This window comes from Hemitrygon akajei, chromosome 11 (genome assembly GCF_048418815.1).
Source record: "Hemitrygon akajei chromosome 11, sHemAka1.3, whole genome shotgun sequence".
NCBI classification, from domain to species: domain Eukaryota; kingdom Metazoa; phylum Chordata; class Chondrichthyes; order Myliobatiformes; family Dasyatidae; genus Hemitrygon; species Hemitrygon akajei.
This window is the reverse complement of record NC_133134.1, coordinates 164550465-164569676: the sequence shown is the minus strand read 5'-3', so window position 1 is coordinate 164569676 and position 19212 is coordinate 164550465. Positions and strand designations below refer to the sequence as shown.

At 47.8% G+C, this 19212-nt stretch overlaps 1 protein-coding gene across 2 annotated transcripts in view; it reads right to left on the bottom strand.

Moving 5' to 3' along the window:
* The window catches only part of LOC140736234 (serine/threonine-protein kinase 3/4), a 198565-nt gene extending 179907 nt beyond the window's left edge, over positions 1-18658 (bottom strand). For both annotated transcript variants that reach the window (XM_073062153.1, XM_073062154.1), the window contains exon 1: positions 18570-18658. In XM_073062153.1, coding sequence (XP_072918254.1) covers positions 18570-18601 — 32 coding nt within the window. In that variant the 5' untranslated portion in view covers positions 18602-18658. The remainder of the gene's footprint in view (positions 1-18569) is intronic.
* Between the last annotated feature and the right edge of the window lie 554 nt (positions 18659-19212).

Sequence of the window (19212 nt, the reverse complement as noted above, 5' to 3'; positions counted from 1 at the left end):
CAATGAGCCATTTAATTTACAACCCAAAAGCAGAATTTTGAGAGAAAAGAAAATGTGAATTGCTGCATTGTAGGAAACAGACACCAGACCTGACATAACACTGTTAAACTGTGCGGTGTACTGCATGCGTTTTGAATTATATGCTATTAACTTACTCATGGTAATATTTCATTTTTTTTGTGCCGTGTGTGATGCACGTTTGTGGGTGCACCACAACATCTGGAGGAACGTTGTTTCATTTGGGTGTATACATGTACAGTCAGAACAACAGAACCTGAACTAGATAAATTGAACAGTTGTAGAACTGTACAGCATGGGAACAGGTCCACTGGCCCACGAGTTCACATCGACCATCAAACACACAATCAGACATTCCCTTCGTTTTAATATTCTAGCAGTTGCCATGCAATTTGGTAGCAAGTTTACCAATCAACCTGCACGTCTCTGGGATGTGGCAAGGAAAGAGGAGCGCACAGACGAAACGCACACAGTGTGCAAACTCCCCAGAATCAGCCACAGAGGTCAGGATGAAACAGAGGAACGGTATTTCTGGGAGAACATCACGAATGTTTCAAAAACCTGGATGCGAGCTTAAAGATAAAGAGATGAGCTTTATTTGCCATATGTACATTGCAACATACAGCAAAATGCAGCATTTGCATCAACGACCAACATAACCCCAACTCTAACATCCTTGGATTGTGGGAGGAAGCTGGAGCACCTGGAGTAAACCAGTCACGTCACAATAGACAGCAGGAGGAATTGAACCCTGATCACTGCAAAATGTTACGCTAACTGCCACACTAATGTGTTGACCATAAGGATAATGACTAGCCCTAATGTCACGTCTAACACAAATAATAGGCTACTCCATAAAGGTGCCCAACACATCACCAGCCTACCTACCATCACGGACATAGATACAGACGGATGCTGGAAAGGGGCCAATAGCATCTTGAAGGATCCCACCCACCCTGTTCATGGACTGTCCGTCCCACTCCCAAAAGAGAGGAGGCAACGAAACATCCACGTCAGAACCACCAGACTCAGAAAGTTACTTTCCCCAAGCAGTAAGGCTGATCAACACCTCCGCCCACTAACCGATCGCCCCACATCCCCAACCGCCACTACTTACTTCCTGTGAGAGTCACCTTATGTACAGATACTCCTGTGCCTAGCATCACTTTATAAACACACAATCAATGTATATAAGCTATCTTATGCATTTATATTTATTGTCTACTTTATATTATTGTGTTTTCGTTGTGCGACATCAGGTCCAGAGTAACAATTATTTAATTCTCCTTTACACTTGTGTACTGGAAATGATATTAAACAACCTTGAAATATCTGGTCATGCCTAATGCCCCACAAGTGTAATTGTCGTTATTTTTTCAAAATGATCCATCTGAGAGACATGAGCTGAAGGCTGTGGTATGCGTAACTTATTCAACAAGGAACATGATTGGGATTACAATCAGCCTCTGCACTCTTACGATATGGAAAACAGATGCTGCTGTCAGTTGTCCCAGACTGGAAAACTTTTTAGTTTAAAATGGCAACGTGAGCAGCACAGTAGTGTCACGGTTAGTGTAACGCTTCACAATGTCAGCGATCGGAAGGTCAGGGTTCAATCCCACAGAAGTTTGTACATTCGCCCCGTGATCACGTGGGTTTCCTCCCAAATCCCAGAGGCGGGTTTGGGTTAGTGAGCTGTGGGCATGCTGTATCTGGGCCAGGAGCATGGCAACACTTGTGGGCTGCCCCCAGCACATCCTCAGACTGTGTTGGTCATGGATGCAAATAAGTCATCACACTTAATGTACTCATGACAAATAAAGCTAAGCTTCAATACCTATGGGCTGCCTTAAAGCAAGCTGCGAACCCCTACCTTAATGGAAGAGATGGTTCAGGAACAAGGGAAGAACACACAAATCCACAGCTCCTTAGACGATCCACGAGATAGAGGAAGATAAGATGGGGAGAAAAGCAATTGTTCATAACAAGAGCTGGTTTGTGAATAGCAATGAGAAAGAACCAGGCTGGTTACAAAATAAACAGAGGGGAAGTGAAACTGAAACAAGAGGCAAAGTGAACATTTGAGCAAAGATCAGCCGAGAGCAGGGCTTCCCAATCCTTATTATGCCATAGACCCCGATCATTAACCAAGGAGTCTGTGGACACCAGGTTGGGAAACACTGGCCTAAAGCACATGTGTTTTATCAGCAAAGGTAAAAGTGTAGAACATGGAGGAAGGGACCTATGAATGACAAAAAAAAGGAACATGGACATGTATGGTGTCTGTGGTATTCATCATCGTCATTATGTGCTGTTGTATTACACCACCATGACTGTCTGGGCAATTCTTCAAAAAAAGTGGTTTGCCATTGCCTTCTTCTGGGCAGAGTCTTTACAAGATGGGGGACCCCAGCCATTATCAATACTCTTCAGAGATTGTCTGCCTGGTGTCAGTGGTCACATAACCAGGACTTGTGATATGTACCGGCTGCTCGTACAACCATCCACCACCTGCTCCCATGGCTTCACGTGACCCTGATCGGGGGGGGTAAGCAGGTGCTACACCTTGTCCAAGGGTGACCAGCAGGTTAACGGAAGGAAGGAGCGTCTTACACCTCCTTTGGTGGAGATGTATCTCTACTCCACCACATCACAAGTACTAACAAGCACCTTGCCTCAGTCTTTACAAGAAGAAAGGGTGCTTTTAAAGCAGCATAAACAATGAAACAGCCCATCAATTGTTAAAAACTGAAAGCATGGTGTGATTAGAAAGGTTGACTGAATTTACCATAGATAATTCACCAGGGCGGACGAATCGGATGAGGGATGGATCCTCAGATTCTGAGGGAAGTGTGGGAAGAAATGATGGCAATGATGATCATAATCTTTGGATGCTTTTTGGACAAGGAGGTGGTCCCACGGGACTAAGAATGGCAAATGTTAGTCCTTGATCCACTTCAAAGGAGCAAGCAAAACCCTAAAACAAAGGGTCCGTCAACGTAACCGTGGTGGTGAGAAAGCTTTCAGAAACATTGAACACAGACAGTCCGTGTGTGCCACGGTTAGCACAATGCTATTACAGCATGGGGCGTTGGAGAGTTTGGAGTTCAATTCCAGCGTTGTTCTGCAAAGAGTCTCTGCAAGTGCTCCCCATGGAATGCGTGCGGTTTCCCGAGGTGCTCCAGTTTCCTCCCACAGACCAAAGACATACTGAGTAGGTTAAACGGTCTTTGTAAATTGCCCCAATTAGATTTGGGTTAATCAAGGGTAGCTGGAGCGTCACGGCCAGAAAGGCCTACTTGGCGCTGTATTGTTGGTCTACGGGACGGGCTTCACTCACCTCAGCACTGAACTGACTCCGTGACCACGGACTCAATTTCAGGGACTCTGCAGTTAGTGTTCTGTGGATTAGTTGCATAGATTTTTATTGTTTGCAAAATTTGTTCCTTTTGTGCACTATTGATGTTAGTCAGTCTTTGTTGAATAGGGTTTTTCCATGGACTGTATTGTTTTTCTTTGTATCATGGCTGCCTGCAATCTCAAGGTCATATATGGTAGACATGCAGTACTGTGTTAAAGTCTCGGGGGCACGCGCGCGCGTGTGTGTGTGTGTGTGTGTGAGAGAGAAAGAGAGAGAGAAATCTGATTCTGATATGGGTCTCTATTGTGGACTGAGAGTGGGAAGGCAGCAGGGAGAGGCGAAATCATGGTTAGAAAAAGAGGAAGGGAGAGGGGTGGGAGCAGGAAGCATCAGAGAGACATTCTGTAATGATCAATAAACCATTTGCTTGGAATCAAGTGACCTTGCCTGATGCCTCAGGGCCGGGTGTGTCTGCACCCATGCCAGCCCCTTCCCCATCACTCCTTCTCTGCCATCGGTCCCCCACCCCTCCCACGACACTCCACCCTTGCCATTCCCAACATCCTTTGCTTCTGCCAGATTTACAAATTTGCTCTCCGCTCCAAGTTGACAAATACAGTACTGTGTAAAAGTCTTGGGCAACTTAGCTATTTGTGCCAAAGACTTTTGCACAGTACTGCACGCAGTTAATAAATTTACTTCAAACTTTGATGTCTGACCAACCACACTGCACAATAAAACTAATCCCATCTGCCTGGAAGTGATCCATATCCCTCCATTTTCATGTGCCTGTTTAAGTCATGTCTGTTTCTACCACCCCCACAGCAGTGGTTTCGATACCTACCAGTCTGTGTATAAAAAAGCTAGCCATGTATATCAAACTTAAACTTCAAAGCTGAACCAGATAAAGATCAGCTTTACTTGTGTCACGTGTATATTGAAACACTGTAACCGTGAAATGCGCCAGTTGTGTCAACAAGCAACACAGCGTGAATACATGCCAGGGGCAACCTGCAAGTATTGCCACACTTCTGGCAGCAACACAGCATTCCCACAATTTACTAACCTTAATCCGTAGGTTTTTGGAATGTGGAAGGAAACCGGAGCACCTGGAGGAAATCCATGTGGCCACGGGGAGAACATACAAACTCCTTACAGTCAGTAGAGGGAATCAAACCCTGATCATCGATGCTATAACAGTGTTACGTTAAACACTACACTCCCAGGCCAAGCCACCCTCATCTCCATTCACCCTAAAGCTATGCCCTCTAGCATTTGACATATTTATTCTATCTACGCATGTCTCACAACATTTTATGAACTTCGATCAAATTCTACTCAGTCTCTAGTCCAGAGAGTACAATCCAAGTTTGTCCAATGTCGTCTTAAAGCTAGCGCTTTCTAATTCAGGCCGGATACAAGTTGGATGAGACACCAGCAGAGAGTGGTCCGAATGAAGAAAGGTAAATAATGATCTCCACAAATCAACATTCAGGTCTTTTTTTCTTTTGAAAGATGCAGTATTTTGAAAGCAGAATGTCATGTTGCACCTTTATAACAGACTGGTCTGGCTATTGTCTTCATACCCGCTTGCCTCATTATAGGAAAGATGTGAAGGCATTAGAGTGGGCCCTGAAAAGATTTATGACCAAGACATCTGGAATGAAGGACTGCAGTAACGAGCGGTAGATGGGAGAGTTTGGGTCTGTTTTCTTTAGAAAAGATCTACAGAAGTCCACTGCCAAGAAGGCCCACCAGCACCTTTACTTCCTGAGAAAGCTGAAGAAATTTGGCCTGTCCTCTGAAACCCTCACTAATTTTTATAGGTGCACCGTAGAAAGCATTCTTCTAGGGCGCATTACAACCTGGTATGGAAGTTGTCCTGTCCAAGACCGGAAGAAGCTGCAGAAGATCGTGAACCTAGCCCAGCACATCACACAAACCAATCTTCCATCCTTGGACTCACTTTACACCACACGCTGTCGGAGCAGTGCTGCCAGGATAATCAAGGACACGACCCACCCAGCCAACACACTTTTTGTCCCTCTTCCCTCCGGGAGAAGGTTCAGGAGCATGAAGATTCATACGGCAAGATTTGGGAACAGCTTCTTTCCAACTGTGATAAGACTGCTGAAGAGATTCTGACCCGGATCTGGACCGTACCTTCCAAATATCCGGACCTGACTTGCACTACCGTACTTTCCCTTTTCTATTTTCTAATTATGATTTATAATTTAAATTTTTATTATATTTACTTTGATTTGTACTTAAGGGAGCACGAAGCACAGAATCAAATATCGCTGTGATGATTGTACACTCTAGTATCAATTGTTTGGTGACAATAAAGTATATAAAGTATATCAATGATGGGTCTGGATAGTTGGAGGTGGTTTCCATTGGTGGAAGCTAGACGACAAGATATCACATTAAACAAAGAGAAATCTTTTGTACAAAATGCATGATTGGAATCAGGAATCCCATAATATCATAGAGTCATACAGTATGGAAATAGGTCCTTCAGCCCACCAGGGTTACTGAGCTGCAGCCATGTGACGTTGGGACAGGGTTACTGAGCTGTGGTCATGTGACGTTGGGACTGGGTTACTGAGCTGTGGTCAAGCGACGCCAGGACACGGTTACTGAGCTGTGGTCATGCGACGTTGGGACACGGTTACTGAGCTGTGGTCATGCGACGTTGGGACACGGTTACTGAGCTGTGGTCATGTGACGTTGGGACTGGGTTACTGAGCTGTGGTCATGTGACGTTGGGACTGGGTTACTGAGCTGTGGTCATGTGACGTTGGGACACGGTTACTGAGCTGTGGTCATGTGACGTTGGGACTGGGTTACTGAGCTGTGGTCATGTGACGTTGGGACTGGGTTACTGAGCTGTGGTCATGCGACGTTGGGACACGGTTACTGAGCTGTGGTCATGTGACGTTGGGACTGGGTTACTGAGCTGTGGTCATGTGACGTTGGGACTGGGTTACTGAGCTGTGGTCATGTGACGTTGGGACACGGTTACTGAGCTGTGGTCATGTGACGTTGGGACTGGGTTACTGAGCTGTGGTCATGTGACGTTGGGACTGGGTTACTGAGCTGTGGTCATGCGACGTTGGGACACGGTTACTGAGCTGTGGTCATGTGACTTTGGGACTGGGTTACTGAGCTGTGGTCATGTGACGTTGGGACTGGGTTACTGAGCTGTGGTCATGTGACTTTGGGACACGGTTACTGAGCTGTGGTCATGTGACGTTGGGACTGGGTTACTGAGCTGTGGTCATGTGACGTTGGGACACGGTTACTGAGCTGTGGTCATGTGACGTTGGGACACGGTTACTGAGCTGTGGTCATGTGACGTTGGGACACGGTTACTGAGCTGTGGTCATGTGACGTTGGGACACGGTTACTGAGCTGTGGTCATGTGACATTGGGACTGGGTTACTGAGCTGTGGTCATGTGACGTTGGGACACGGTTACTGAGCTGTGGTCATGTGACGTTGGGACAGGGTTACTGAGCTGTGGTCATGTGACGTTGGGACTGGGTTACTGAGCTGTGGCCATGTGATGTTGGGACACGGTTACTGAGCTGTGGTCATGTGACGTTGGGACATGGTTACTGAGCTGTGGTCATGTGATGTTGGGACACGGTTACTGAGCTGTGGTCATGTGATGTTGGGACTGGGTTACTGAGCTGTGGTCATGTGACGTTGGGACTGGGTTACTGAGCTGTGGTCATGTGACATTGGGACACGGTTACTGAGCTGTGGACATGTGACGTTGGGACTGGGTTACTGAGCTGTGGTCATGCGACATTGGGACACGGTTACTGAGCTGTGGTCATGCGACGTTGGGACACGGTTACTGAGCTGTGGTCATGCGACGTTGGGACATGGTTACTGAGCTGTGGTCATGTGACATTGGGACATGGTTATTGAGCTGTGGTCATGTGACGTTGGGACAGGGTTACTGAGCTGTGGTCATGCGACATTGGGACATGGTTACTGAGCTGTGGTCATGCGACGTTGGGACACGGTTACTGAGCTGTGGTCATGTGACGTTGGGACTGGGTTACTGAGCTGTGGTTATGTGACATTGGGACATGGTTACTGAGCTGTGGTCATGTGACATTGGGACTGGGTTACTGAGCTGTGGTCATGTGACGTTGGGACAGGGTTACTGAGCTGTGGTCATGTGACATTGGGACAGGGTTTCTGAGCTGTGGTCATGTGACATTGGGACTGGGTTACTGAGCTGTGGTCATGTGCTGTTGGGACACGGCTACTGAGCTGTGGTCATGTGACGTTGGGACACGGCTACTGAGCTGTGGTCATGTGACGTTGGGACACGGTTACTGAGCTGTGGTCATGTGACGTTGGGACTGGGTTACTGAGCTGTGGTCATGTGACGTTGGGACACGGTTACTGAGCTGTGGTCATGTGACGTTGGGACAGGGTTACTGAGCTGTGGTCATGTGACATTGGGACAGGGTTACTGAGCTGTGGTCATGTGACGTTGGGACTGGGTTACTGAGCTGTGGTCATGTGACATTGGGACACGGTTACTGAGCTGTGGTCATGTGACATTGGGACTGGGTTACTGAGCTGTGGTCATGTGACGTTGGGACAGGGTTACTGAGCTGTGGTCATGTGACATTGGGACAGGGTTTCTGAGCTGTGGTCATGTGACATTGGGACTGGGTTACTGAGCTGTGGTCATGTGCTGTTGGGACACGGCTACTGAGCTGTGGTCATGTGACGTTGGGACACGGCTACTGAGCTGTGGTCATGTGACGTTGGGACACGGTTACTGAGCTGTGGTCATGTGACGTTGGGACTGGGTTACTGAGCTGTGGTCATGTGACGTTGGGACACGGTTACTGAGCTGTGGTCATGTGACGTTGGGACAGGGTTACTGAGCTGTGGTCATGTGACATTGGGACAGGGTTACTGAGCTGTGGTCATGTGACGTTGGGACTGGGTTACTGAGCTGTGGTCATGTGACATTGGGACACGGTTACTGAGCTGTGGCCATGTGACATTGGGACACGGTTACTGAGCTGTGGTCATGTGACATTGGGACACGGTTACTGAGCTGTGGTCATGTGACGTTGGGACTGGGTTACTGAGCTGTGGTCATGTGACATTGGGACATGGTTACTGAGCTGTGGTCATGCGATGCGAAAATAGTCAATTTATTTATACAGAGATACAGCGCAGAACTGGTACTTCCAGCCCATCGAGCCAGTACACCCAACAACCTACCTCTTTAACCCTAGCCTAATCACAGGACAATTTACAATTACCCAATTCACCTGCTGACCGGAACATCTTTGGACTGTAGAAGGAAACCGGAGCACCCAAAGGAATCCCAGGTGTTCACAGGGAGTGACAGACAAACTCCTTACAGACAGTGAACTCCGACATCCTGAAATGTACTAGCATCACGCTTACCACTGTTCTACCGTGGCACCCCAGAAATCAATTTTCATCCTTGTGGGAAAATATCTATGAGTGGTTCTGGTACTGAGCTATTGACACAACAAGTCAGGTGGCCTCCTTTTCTGTTAAAACCATCCTATCATTCGACAATATAAAATTGTGCCAGACTGACTCAGCAATGACTAACCAACCTCTTGGTCTACAAAGTGTAGGAGTGGGATTCAGCCATTCACCCTATTGAGTCTTTTCTGTAATTCCATCGTGGCTTTTTTTTTATCCCATTCTCCTGCATTCTCCCCATAACCTTTGTTGTCCTGACTAATCAAGAACCTGTCAACCTCTGCTTTAAATATACTCACTGACCTGGCCTCCACAGCCACCTGTGGCACAAAGAAATTCCAGATTCACCAGTCTCTGGTTACAGAAATTCCTCCTCACCCCTACTCTGAAAAGGCACCCCTGCACTCTAAGGCAGTGCCGTTAGGTCCTGGACTCCCCCACAATAGAAAATATCCTCTCCACATCCACTCTACCCAGACCTTTCAATATTTGATAGGTTTCAATGAGATTGAAGACACATTCTTCGAAACTCCAGCAAGGATAGGCCCAGAGCCATCAAATGCTTCGCATAAGTTAACTGCTTCAGTTCCCGGGATCATTCTCCTGTGCTTCCAATTCCAGCATATCCTTTCTTAGATAAGGGGCCCAAAACTGCTCACAATACTCCAAGTACGGTCTGGCCAATGCCTTATAAAGGCCTCAGTGTTACATCCTTGCTTCTATATTTGTTTCTCCAAAGTCTTCGTACTGTCTACAAGGAACCGGTCCTGGACGAAAGTCAGTTCTACAGGTCTCACAAAGATAAACAACATCCAGGCAGTGTTTCGTCCTTATCTGACACCCAATCCCCAACCCTCAACATTCACTTGCCTGTACATATACCAGCAGGCTCAAGGATAGCTTCTACTCCACTGAGACAGCGCTCCTGAATCTTGTCGTGGGCCATGCATTTTATCTACCTGCACTGCATTCTCTTACTCTCCTTAAGCCCATCACCCCAACTGAGGCATTGGCTGCCTGTCCTGGTCCAGTACCCTGGGGTTGTCCAGATGTAGCCCACATTCTTGGTGTATCCTTCCTCGTTCTCCCTTTGGAGTTTCTGTTGCACTGGTTTTCACAAGGTGGGGTTGCTAGCCTCATGCCCAAACCTCCTCCTGGGACCATCCACTGTGGAGTCACTGCAATTCCTCTACTGCCACTTTATACTCTGCATTCCCACAATGAACGGAATGCTGTCTGATGGTACTCACACAAAAGCTTCACACCATATCTCAGTACAGGTAACAAAAAGCAATTACTGATTAGTACAGTGGCTACAGAACTCATCGAGCATGAAGTGTACAGCAGCAATTTATCATATCACCAACAATAGCACTTCTCATCTCCATTAACACTAACCACTAGGCTGCCATGATGCAACACTTCAGTTCCTTTAATATCAGAGAATGTATACGACATACAACCTGAAATTTGTACTCTTCAAAGACATCCCTGAAACGAGACCCCACTGAATGAATGATAGAATGTCAAAGCCTTGAGTCCCCCTCCTCCACATATGCAGCAACAAAAGCACCAGTCCCCACCCCCCACTCGTGCCAGAAGCGCCAACACCTCACCACCCCACCCACCATGCAAGTAACAGCAAAAGCTCCCCAAAGAGACTTTGATCCAGAGCTCTACAGTCCATAACCCAGCACTTTAGTATCTCAGACAGGCCCTCTCTCCATCAAGGAATGCAAACTATTTCAGACTTCAGTCCAAGCAACATTACCATCAAGGCTGAGACGTTCCTTCTTTTATCACTGGAGGGAATCCCCACTTTGCTAACAAAGCTGTGCCAACAACTGTACAAGTTCACTAATTCAAGTTCAAGTTTATTGTCATTCAACCATACACATGTATACTGCAAAACAAAACAGCGTTCCTCTGGGCCACATTGCAAAACAGAGTACATTGTCACACACGTAATAATGTTAGCACAAATCCCTGAGTGCATGGACTAAAGACTGATGGCGCATGGAATGCACTATTAATCTTCAGGCTGTGCCACCTGTTGCTTGTCTCCTGCATGGAAGACTATAATTCCTCACTATCAATCAAACCGAGGAAAGGAGTGGAGTGGGAAGAGTGGGGGGGGGGGGGGGGTAAAACCACAGGAATTTGTTTGTCTAATTCTTTCGGAAAACTTTGAGAAACTTCAGAATAATCTGTCTGAGAATTTTACGTCAGGCAGCATTTCACCTGAGTCTGTCGAGGTCATCAATTGCATTTGGTGCTCCTGAGCAGGCTCCTCGACTCCAGTGAGATCCGACATAAATTACGGGGGGCGCTTCTCCCCGTCTGCCGCAGAAGGCTACCGTTTCAATTCAACTTCCCATAGACATGTTAGTCCATGGCCTCCTCTACTGCCATGATGAGGCCAAACTCATGATGAGGAGCAACTCCTCAAATTCTATCTACCTTGTACAAGTATAACTCCCCCACCAAAACCAAGTGCACAGAATGTGCACAGGTTTTATAGAAGACAAACAGTAAACAATCAAAAAATATCAAAGTGGGCACTTGAATCCACCATAATGGCGAGAGCTTTGGAAAACGTTATCTGGTTAATCTCACACACAAAGTGCTGGAGGAACTCAGCAGGTCAGGCAGCATTTCTGGAGAGGCAAACACAGTTGGTGTTTCAGGCAGAGAACCTGTCACAAGAACAGCCCTGATGAAGAGTCGCAGCCCGAAACATCAAATGTTTGTTCTTCTCCACAGATGCTGCCTGACCTGCTGAGGTCCTCCTGAACTTTGTGTGGTGCTGTTTTGGATTTGCAGCATCTGCAGAATCTCTTCTGTAAATCTAATCTAACTAACCTCACTACCTTTCCCCACAGATCTACAGAATTGCCAACTTTAATTTTTTTTAATTTATAAAGCTAAGTTCAGCTTTATTCAGCATATATAGGTACTACGAAACATACAGAGAAAGGATATAATGCTGTGGCTTTATAACGCACTGGTGAGGTCTCACTCGGAGTACTGGGTCCCTGATCTAAAAAAGGAGATGTGCAAAATTGGAGAGGATTCAGACGAGGCTCACACAATGATTCCAGGAATGAAAGGCTTATTGTATGATGGCTCTGAACTCGTTCTTACTGGAACTTAGAAGAATGGGGCCGGGGGGGGTGGAGATGGCTCCTATTGAAACCTATCAAATGGTGAAAGGCCTCAATAGAATGGATGTGGAAAGGATGTTTCCGACAGTGGGGGAGTTCAAGACCAGCGGGCACAGCCTCAGATTAGAGAAACATTCATTTAGAACAGAGATGAGGAGGAATTTCTTTAGCCAGAGGCTGGTGAATCGGAATTCTTTGCCACAGGTGGCTGTGGAAGTACGTCACTTGGTGTACTTAAGGAGGAAATGGATAGGTGTGAAAGGTTAAAAGGAGAAGCCAGAGGAATGGGGTTGAGAGGGAAAGTGGATCGGCCTCAATGCACTGAATGGCACAGTTCTGCTCCTATGTCCATGGAGGAACATCATTTGTTTTGATGGCCAACGTGGTCCAAGATGCGTCTGGGGCAGTCACAGTGTCGCCATGCTTCCGGTGCTAACAAAGTATGCCCACCACTTACTAAGCCACACGTCTCTGGAATGTGGGAGGAAGCCGGGGAGAACATACAAACTCCTTACAGACAGCAGTGGCAATTGAACCCTGCTGCCCGATCGCCAATGCTGTGCTAACTGCCCCAATAGAACCTGTGAATACTGGGAACACCAGACTGCAATGTCTTGATGGGACTTATTTTCACTCTACGGTTCTTCCCTCCAAGAGGACCACCACCTGGTTTGGAGGCCTTTGTGCCTCAATGACCCGGAGAACTACGTTGGCTGGAGTCAGGGTCTTGTGCTTTGGCTCTGGGTAGGGTCACCCATGTCAAACAGACTAACAGTGGCCCACTGATCCTCCAGGTTCAGGGGTTCAACTCAGGGATAACAACCCCAACTGGTCCAACAAACTGTTAAAGAAACAACAATGAAGAATCCACGATGTTCATTGCTGCCCTAAACACCAGCAGGCATAACAAGCAGTAGTAAGATTCTTTCACCCATTACCTTAAATCTATGGGATTTGATTGTGGAGCCTCTATCACTGGAAGCCCTTCCTCTTTATTTACAAATCCATACTCTGTATTACCTTCAGTAACTGCTCTGGTCATTTCCAACAGATCGTCATTGTACAATAGTTCACATGTATCACGTGTATACAGCCAAATGAAACGAAGTTCCTCCAGCCCAAAATACACAACACATAGCACGCACACACACACACACATCACATAAAGTAATATCAGCACAAACAAATTAACAAATAATGAGCATTCACATCAGAGGTTAAAAAGCAAACATATAACACCAGAGAAGCTTCATGTGTGGTGAGACCGAGATGGAGGCAGGGAGTTCAGTAGTCTCACAGTCCGGGGGGAAGAAGCTTTTTCCATCCTGACAGTCCTTCCCAATACGATGGTACCTCTTGCCTGTCAAAGAGATTGTTGGACGTATGGGAGACTGTTGGACGTATGGGAGGGATCACTGACAATGCTAAGGGCTCTGTGTAGGCAGTGCTCCTGGTAACCATGATCATCTAATATTGAAAAGTCTAGGAAAACTGAGCAGCACTTCTTACTCACAATTTTCACTACCCAATGGCACAATCTGTCCTTTTTTATATCCATAGTCAGTACTGTAAATTGATGTGACAGATTTCCCACACCAACCATCAGACATACGAGCAGAATTAGGCCATTCAGCCCATTGAGTCAGCTCCCCCCATTCCAGCACAGCTGATTTACTACCCTTCTTAACCTCATACTCTTGCCTTATCCCCATAACCCTTGATGCCCTTAGGAATCAAAAACTTCCACTGTAAATACATCCGTTGATTTGGCCTTCACAGCCGCCTGCGACAATGAATTCCACAGATTCACCATCCTTTGGCTGAAGAAATTCCTCCTCATCTTTGCTCTAAAAGAACATCCCGTCCGTCTGTTCTAAACAGGAGATTCTGCAGCTGTGGGAAATCCAGAGTAACACACACAGAATATGAGAGGAACTCAACAGTTCAGGCAGCATCTACAGAGGGGAGTAAAGAATCAATATTTCGAGCTGAGACTCTTCATCAAATCTTTATCAGTCCTTCGTTTCTGTTGAGTGTCTGCAGTTTCTCCCTCGGATGCATAAATCGTTCATAATTATCAACAAACAATGGGTAACAGCAAGGGAATTTTCAATAAACAATTTATAATTATCGGTCCACAAAGTGTTATGTAGAGGACAGATTCTGGGATTGATAAGTGTGCTAAATTTACACATTTGTAGTTACTCAACATTTGTACAAATGACAAGTTGAGCCACTGCACAACAGAGCTATGTTGGAAGCGTGGTGGCATTTACTAGCTGCCCCCAGCACATTTTGATTTGATTTGATGTAAAAGACGCATTCATGTTTTGATGTACATGTGACAAATATAGCTAATCTTTTTTTACTTCCCTCTGGAGGCACACAGCAAACCCTCCAAAGCAAGGTTATGGCCAGCACGGTAATGTAACGGTCAGCACAACGCTTTACAGCGCCAGCAATCTGGGTTCAGTTCCCACCGTTCCCTGGACCGTATGGGTTTCCTCCGGGTGCTCTAGCTCCCTCACACCAAAGATGTACTGGTTGGTAGGTTAGCTGGTCATTGTAAATTGTCCTGTGATTAGGCTAGGGTTAAATTGGAGATTGCTGGGCAGCGCAAAGGGTCAGAAGGCCCTATTCCGTGCTGTATCTCAATAACTAAAACTACGTCAGTCTTGCCCAAATCACAAGCTGTAGCTTTGAGTCCTAGAATAAAGATCTGAGCAGAAAACCTTAGCTGAAACACCGACTAAAGAGCAAAACCGCGCCAAATTGTTAGAGCGACAGTTCATTGGGTCAGGATAATAAACAGAAACCCCATCCATTCCTTTATAGAGTCAATGTGTGGCAATCTATACTATCCCACTTGCCCCTTAATTCTATATCCCTGTCTTGCTCATGAAAGAACCCTCTGGTTGCTTCTTAAACGCTGTTACTGTCGTTGCACTCATAGTCACTTTGAGCCTTCCAATGGTCAGAAAGAACAGAAAAGTGAGGTTCAGATTTAACATGTTGGCGGGATACTACACCCCACCGACTTTATACAGCTGCTACATTTGCACGTGCCTCGTCCACTCACTTCACTTTCCTATCCCCCACCAGCCAGGACATGCTCTCTTCATGCTGCTCTCAGGAGCCTCGGGTCCCACACCAGCAAGATCAGGAACAGTTACTACCCCTCAACTCCAGAACCAAAGTGCACAACTTCACTTACCCCAACAATGAACTGATTTCACCACCTCTGGACTCACTTTCAACATCTCCACAACTCATGTTTTCGATATTTATTGCTTATTAATTACTATGTTGTGTTTTTTTCTATTTACACATCAGTTTTATGACCGCCTTTGTTGTATGCAGTTTTACATTGATTCTGTTGTGTTTCATTTATAATAACTGCTGTGAATGACTGCAAGAAAAGGAATCTCAGGGTAGATTCACACCTTACAATACGTCTGGGTAGTCTCCAAACTGACAGCATCAAAATCGGTTTCTCCTTCCGGTAACAACATTTTTTAACTCCCCCTCACCTCTTCTACTATGCCTCTTACTTCTGCTCACCTGTCTATCACCTAATCCTGGAATCTCTCTTCCTTCCCATTCTCCTATGGCCCACTCGCCTCTGTCCGATTCCTTCCCCTCCGACCCCACTCTCCTCTCCGATTCCTTCCCCTCCAACCTCACTCTCCTCTCCTCTCCTGTCCGATTCCTTCCCCTCCAACCTCACTCTCCTCTCCTGTCCGATTCCTTCCCCACCGACCCCACTCTCCTCTCCGATTCCTTCCCCTCCAACCTCACTCTCCTCTCCTCTCCTGTCCGATTCCTTCCCCTCCAACCTCACTCTCCTCTCCTGTCCGATTCCTTCCCCTCCAGCCCCACTCTCCTCTCCTGTCCGATTCCTTCCCCTCCAGCCCCACTCTCCTCTCCTGTCCGATTCCTTCCCCTCCAACCCCACTCTCCTCTGTCCGATTCCTTCCCCTCCAGCCCCACTCTCCTCTCCTGTCCGATTCCTTCCCCTCCAGCCCCACTCTCCTCTGTCCAATTCCTTCCCCTCCAACCTCACTCTCCTCTCCTGTCCAATTCCTTCCCTTCCAACCTCACTCTTCTCTCCTGTCCGATTCCTTCCCTTCCAACCTCACTCTTCTCTCCTGTCAGATTCCTTCCCTTCCAACCTCACTCTTCTCTCCTGTCTGATTCTTTCCCCTCCGACCCCACTCTCCTTTCCGATTCCTTCCCCTCCTAGCTCACTCTCCTCTGTCCGATTCCTTCCCCTCCGACTCCACTCTCCTCTCCGATTCCTTCCCCTCCAACCCCACTCTCTTCTGTCCGATTCCTTCCCCTCTGACCCCACTCTCCTCTGTCCAATTCCTTCCCCTCCGACCCCACTCTCCTCTCTGATTCCTTCCACTCCAACCCCACTCCCCTCTCCTGTCCAATTCCTTCCTCTCCGACCCCACTCTCCTCTCCTGTCAGATTCCTTCCCCTCTGACCCCACTCTCCTCTCCTGTCCAATTCCTTCCCCTCCGACCCCACTCTCTTCTGTCCGATTCCTTCTCCTCCGACCCCACTCTCCTCTCCGATTCCTTCCCCTCCAACCCCACTCCCCTCAGTCCGATTCCCTCCCCTCCGACCCCACTCTCTTCTGTCCGATTCCTTCCCCTTCGACCCCACTCTCCTCTGTCCGATTCCTTCCACTCCGACCCCACTCCCCTCAGTCCAAATCCTTCCCCTCCGACCCCACTCTCTTCTGTCTGATTCCTTCCCCTCCAACCTCACTCTCCTCTCCGATTCCTTCCCCTCCAACCCCACTCTCTTCTGTCCGATTCCTTCCCCTCCGACCCCACTCTCCTCTGTCCGATTCCTTCCCCTCCGACCCCACTTTCCACTCTGATTCCTTCCCCTCCGACCCCACTCTCCTCTGTCCGATTCCTTCCACTCCGACCCCACTCTCCTCTGTCCAATTCCTTCCCCTCCGACCCCACTCTCCTCCGTCCTATTCCTTCCCCTCCGACCCCACTCTCCTCTGTCCGATTCCTTCCCCTCCGACCCCACTCTCCTCTGTCCGATTCCTTCCCCTCCGACCCCACTTTCCACTCTGATTCCTTCCCCTCCGACCCCACTCTCCTCTGTCCGATTCCTTCCACTCCGACCCCACTCTCCTCTGTCCAATTCCTTCCCCTCCGACCCCACTCTCCTCCGTCCTATTCCTTCCCCTCCGACCCCACTCTCCTCTGTCCGATTCCTGCCCCTCTGACCCCACTCTCTTCTGTCCGATTCCTTCGCTTCCCCTCCAACTCCACTCCGACCCTACTTCCCTCTGTCTGATTCCTTCGCCTCCAGTCAGATTCCTTTCTCTCCAGCCCTTATCCTTTCCCGTGCACCTGGCCTCACCTATCGCCTTTTAGCTATCCTCCTTCCCCTCCCCCCACCTTTATATTCTGGCATCTCCTCTCTTCTTTCCAGTCCTGAAGAAGGTTCTCAGCCCAAAAGTCAACTGTCTATTCATTTGCACAGATGCTGCCAGAGTTCCTCCAGCACTTTGTGTGTGGTTTGATTATAAATTTAGTATGAAGATTTTGAACTGTGTCCGAACCAGCAGCCTAAAACATGGGCACTGAAGCAACAGCTAGGTAGTTCCTCTTTTTCAAGGAAGGAAGTTAAGAACACTTATCATGACTATTTAAACATGGAAGTTTCAATTCAAGTTGCAGAGTGGAAACACTTCTTTTTTATGCACAGTATAAAAACGAAAAGTAGCTCCATTGACGCTGCTCCTAACCTACGTTCTCACTTTCGTGGCTGTCATCGAGCTTTAAGCCAGGTTGTTATAACCACCAGGAAAGCCGGGGACTTTCAATATTATCGAGAAAGACTCGACTTCTGGTTGGATTGAAGCGCATACAGCAATATTTAAAAAATGGAACGATTTGGGAAAAAATGATACTGAGAAACATTAAGATGTAAAACCAAAGAATTAAACAACACAGGAAGAGAGGATGCAGGGAAAATTCCTGGGGAGGGGGAGAAGCGATCCTGGGAGGGAGGGAGGACACTGGCCCTGGGACAGCAAGGGAGTGATGACAGGAGCGAAAGAGGGGGAACGTTATTACCCGAGAGGGGAGGACAATCTCAGTATAGATGGATGTGATCATGGGGGTGGGGGTTATCAGGGTGCTGTGATCTCAGGAGAGGAGGGTGGATCCTGGGGAAGGTGACACTACTTGGGCCCCGTACTCGGGACTTCCCCCAGTCCCTTCCCAACCGGCATACACACAGCTCCCCAGGATCCACCCTCTTCTCTCGAAATCACAGCACCCCGCTCCCCACTCCCCAGGATATGGCTCATCTCTTCCGCCATGAACACCCACCCAGCCCCTGCCAACCTCCCTTCTCCTGCCCCCTCTCCCCCTCGCTTCCCATCCCCTTCACCTTCTGTGTTCCTTGTCTCTCACTCCGTTCCTTTCCCTCCCCTCTGCCACGGGCGTCCCTCCTCCCTTCCCCTGCCATCCCCAACCCTCTCCCTACCGTCGCGGATGCCGCCGCTGAACCTCCTCCATGGCTCGCGTAACTCCCGCTCTCAACCTTGGGCTCCTCTCGGCCACATCCGCCTCACACCGGAAACGCCCTTTGGAGGGTCCGTCGCCGACAGCCGTCATTAGAGGGGCGGAAGTAAGGACTCCGGCTGGTCGGGGCGGAAGCGAAGATGGATGACGTACATTGCACGGAAGTTATCACCCTATTGACGGAAGTGTACGCCCAAAGGCTGCGGGGCGGAAGAAGTTGATCGGTTAGTCGGGCATAGTGGAAGTGTGGAGTTGTCTATTGTCATTTCAAATGTATATATGTATGTCATTGAACGAAACAACGTTCACATAAGGCAAAATAATTTTACTACAAATAAATTAAAGTTTACAACACAAACTAAAAAATAAACAATGTAGCGCTTTGTAGGTGATGAGATCTGGATGTTGACAGATAGTTCAGTAGTCTCCCGACCTGGTGGAAGATTTCCCATCCCGACAGTCCTTGTATTAATACTTCAGTATCTTCTCCCTGATAGTAGAGGGCCAAATAGATTGTTGGACGGATGGGAGGGGTCACTGACAATGCTAAAGGCCCTGCATACACAGCGCTCCTGATCAATATTTCAGATGGGTGTAAGAGTGAC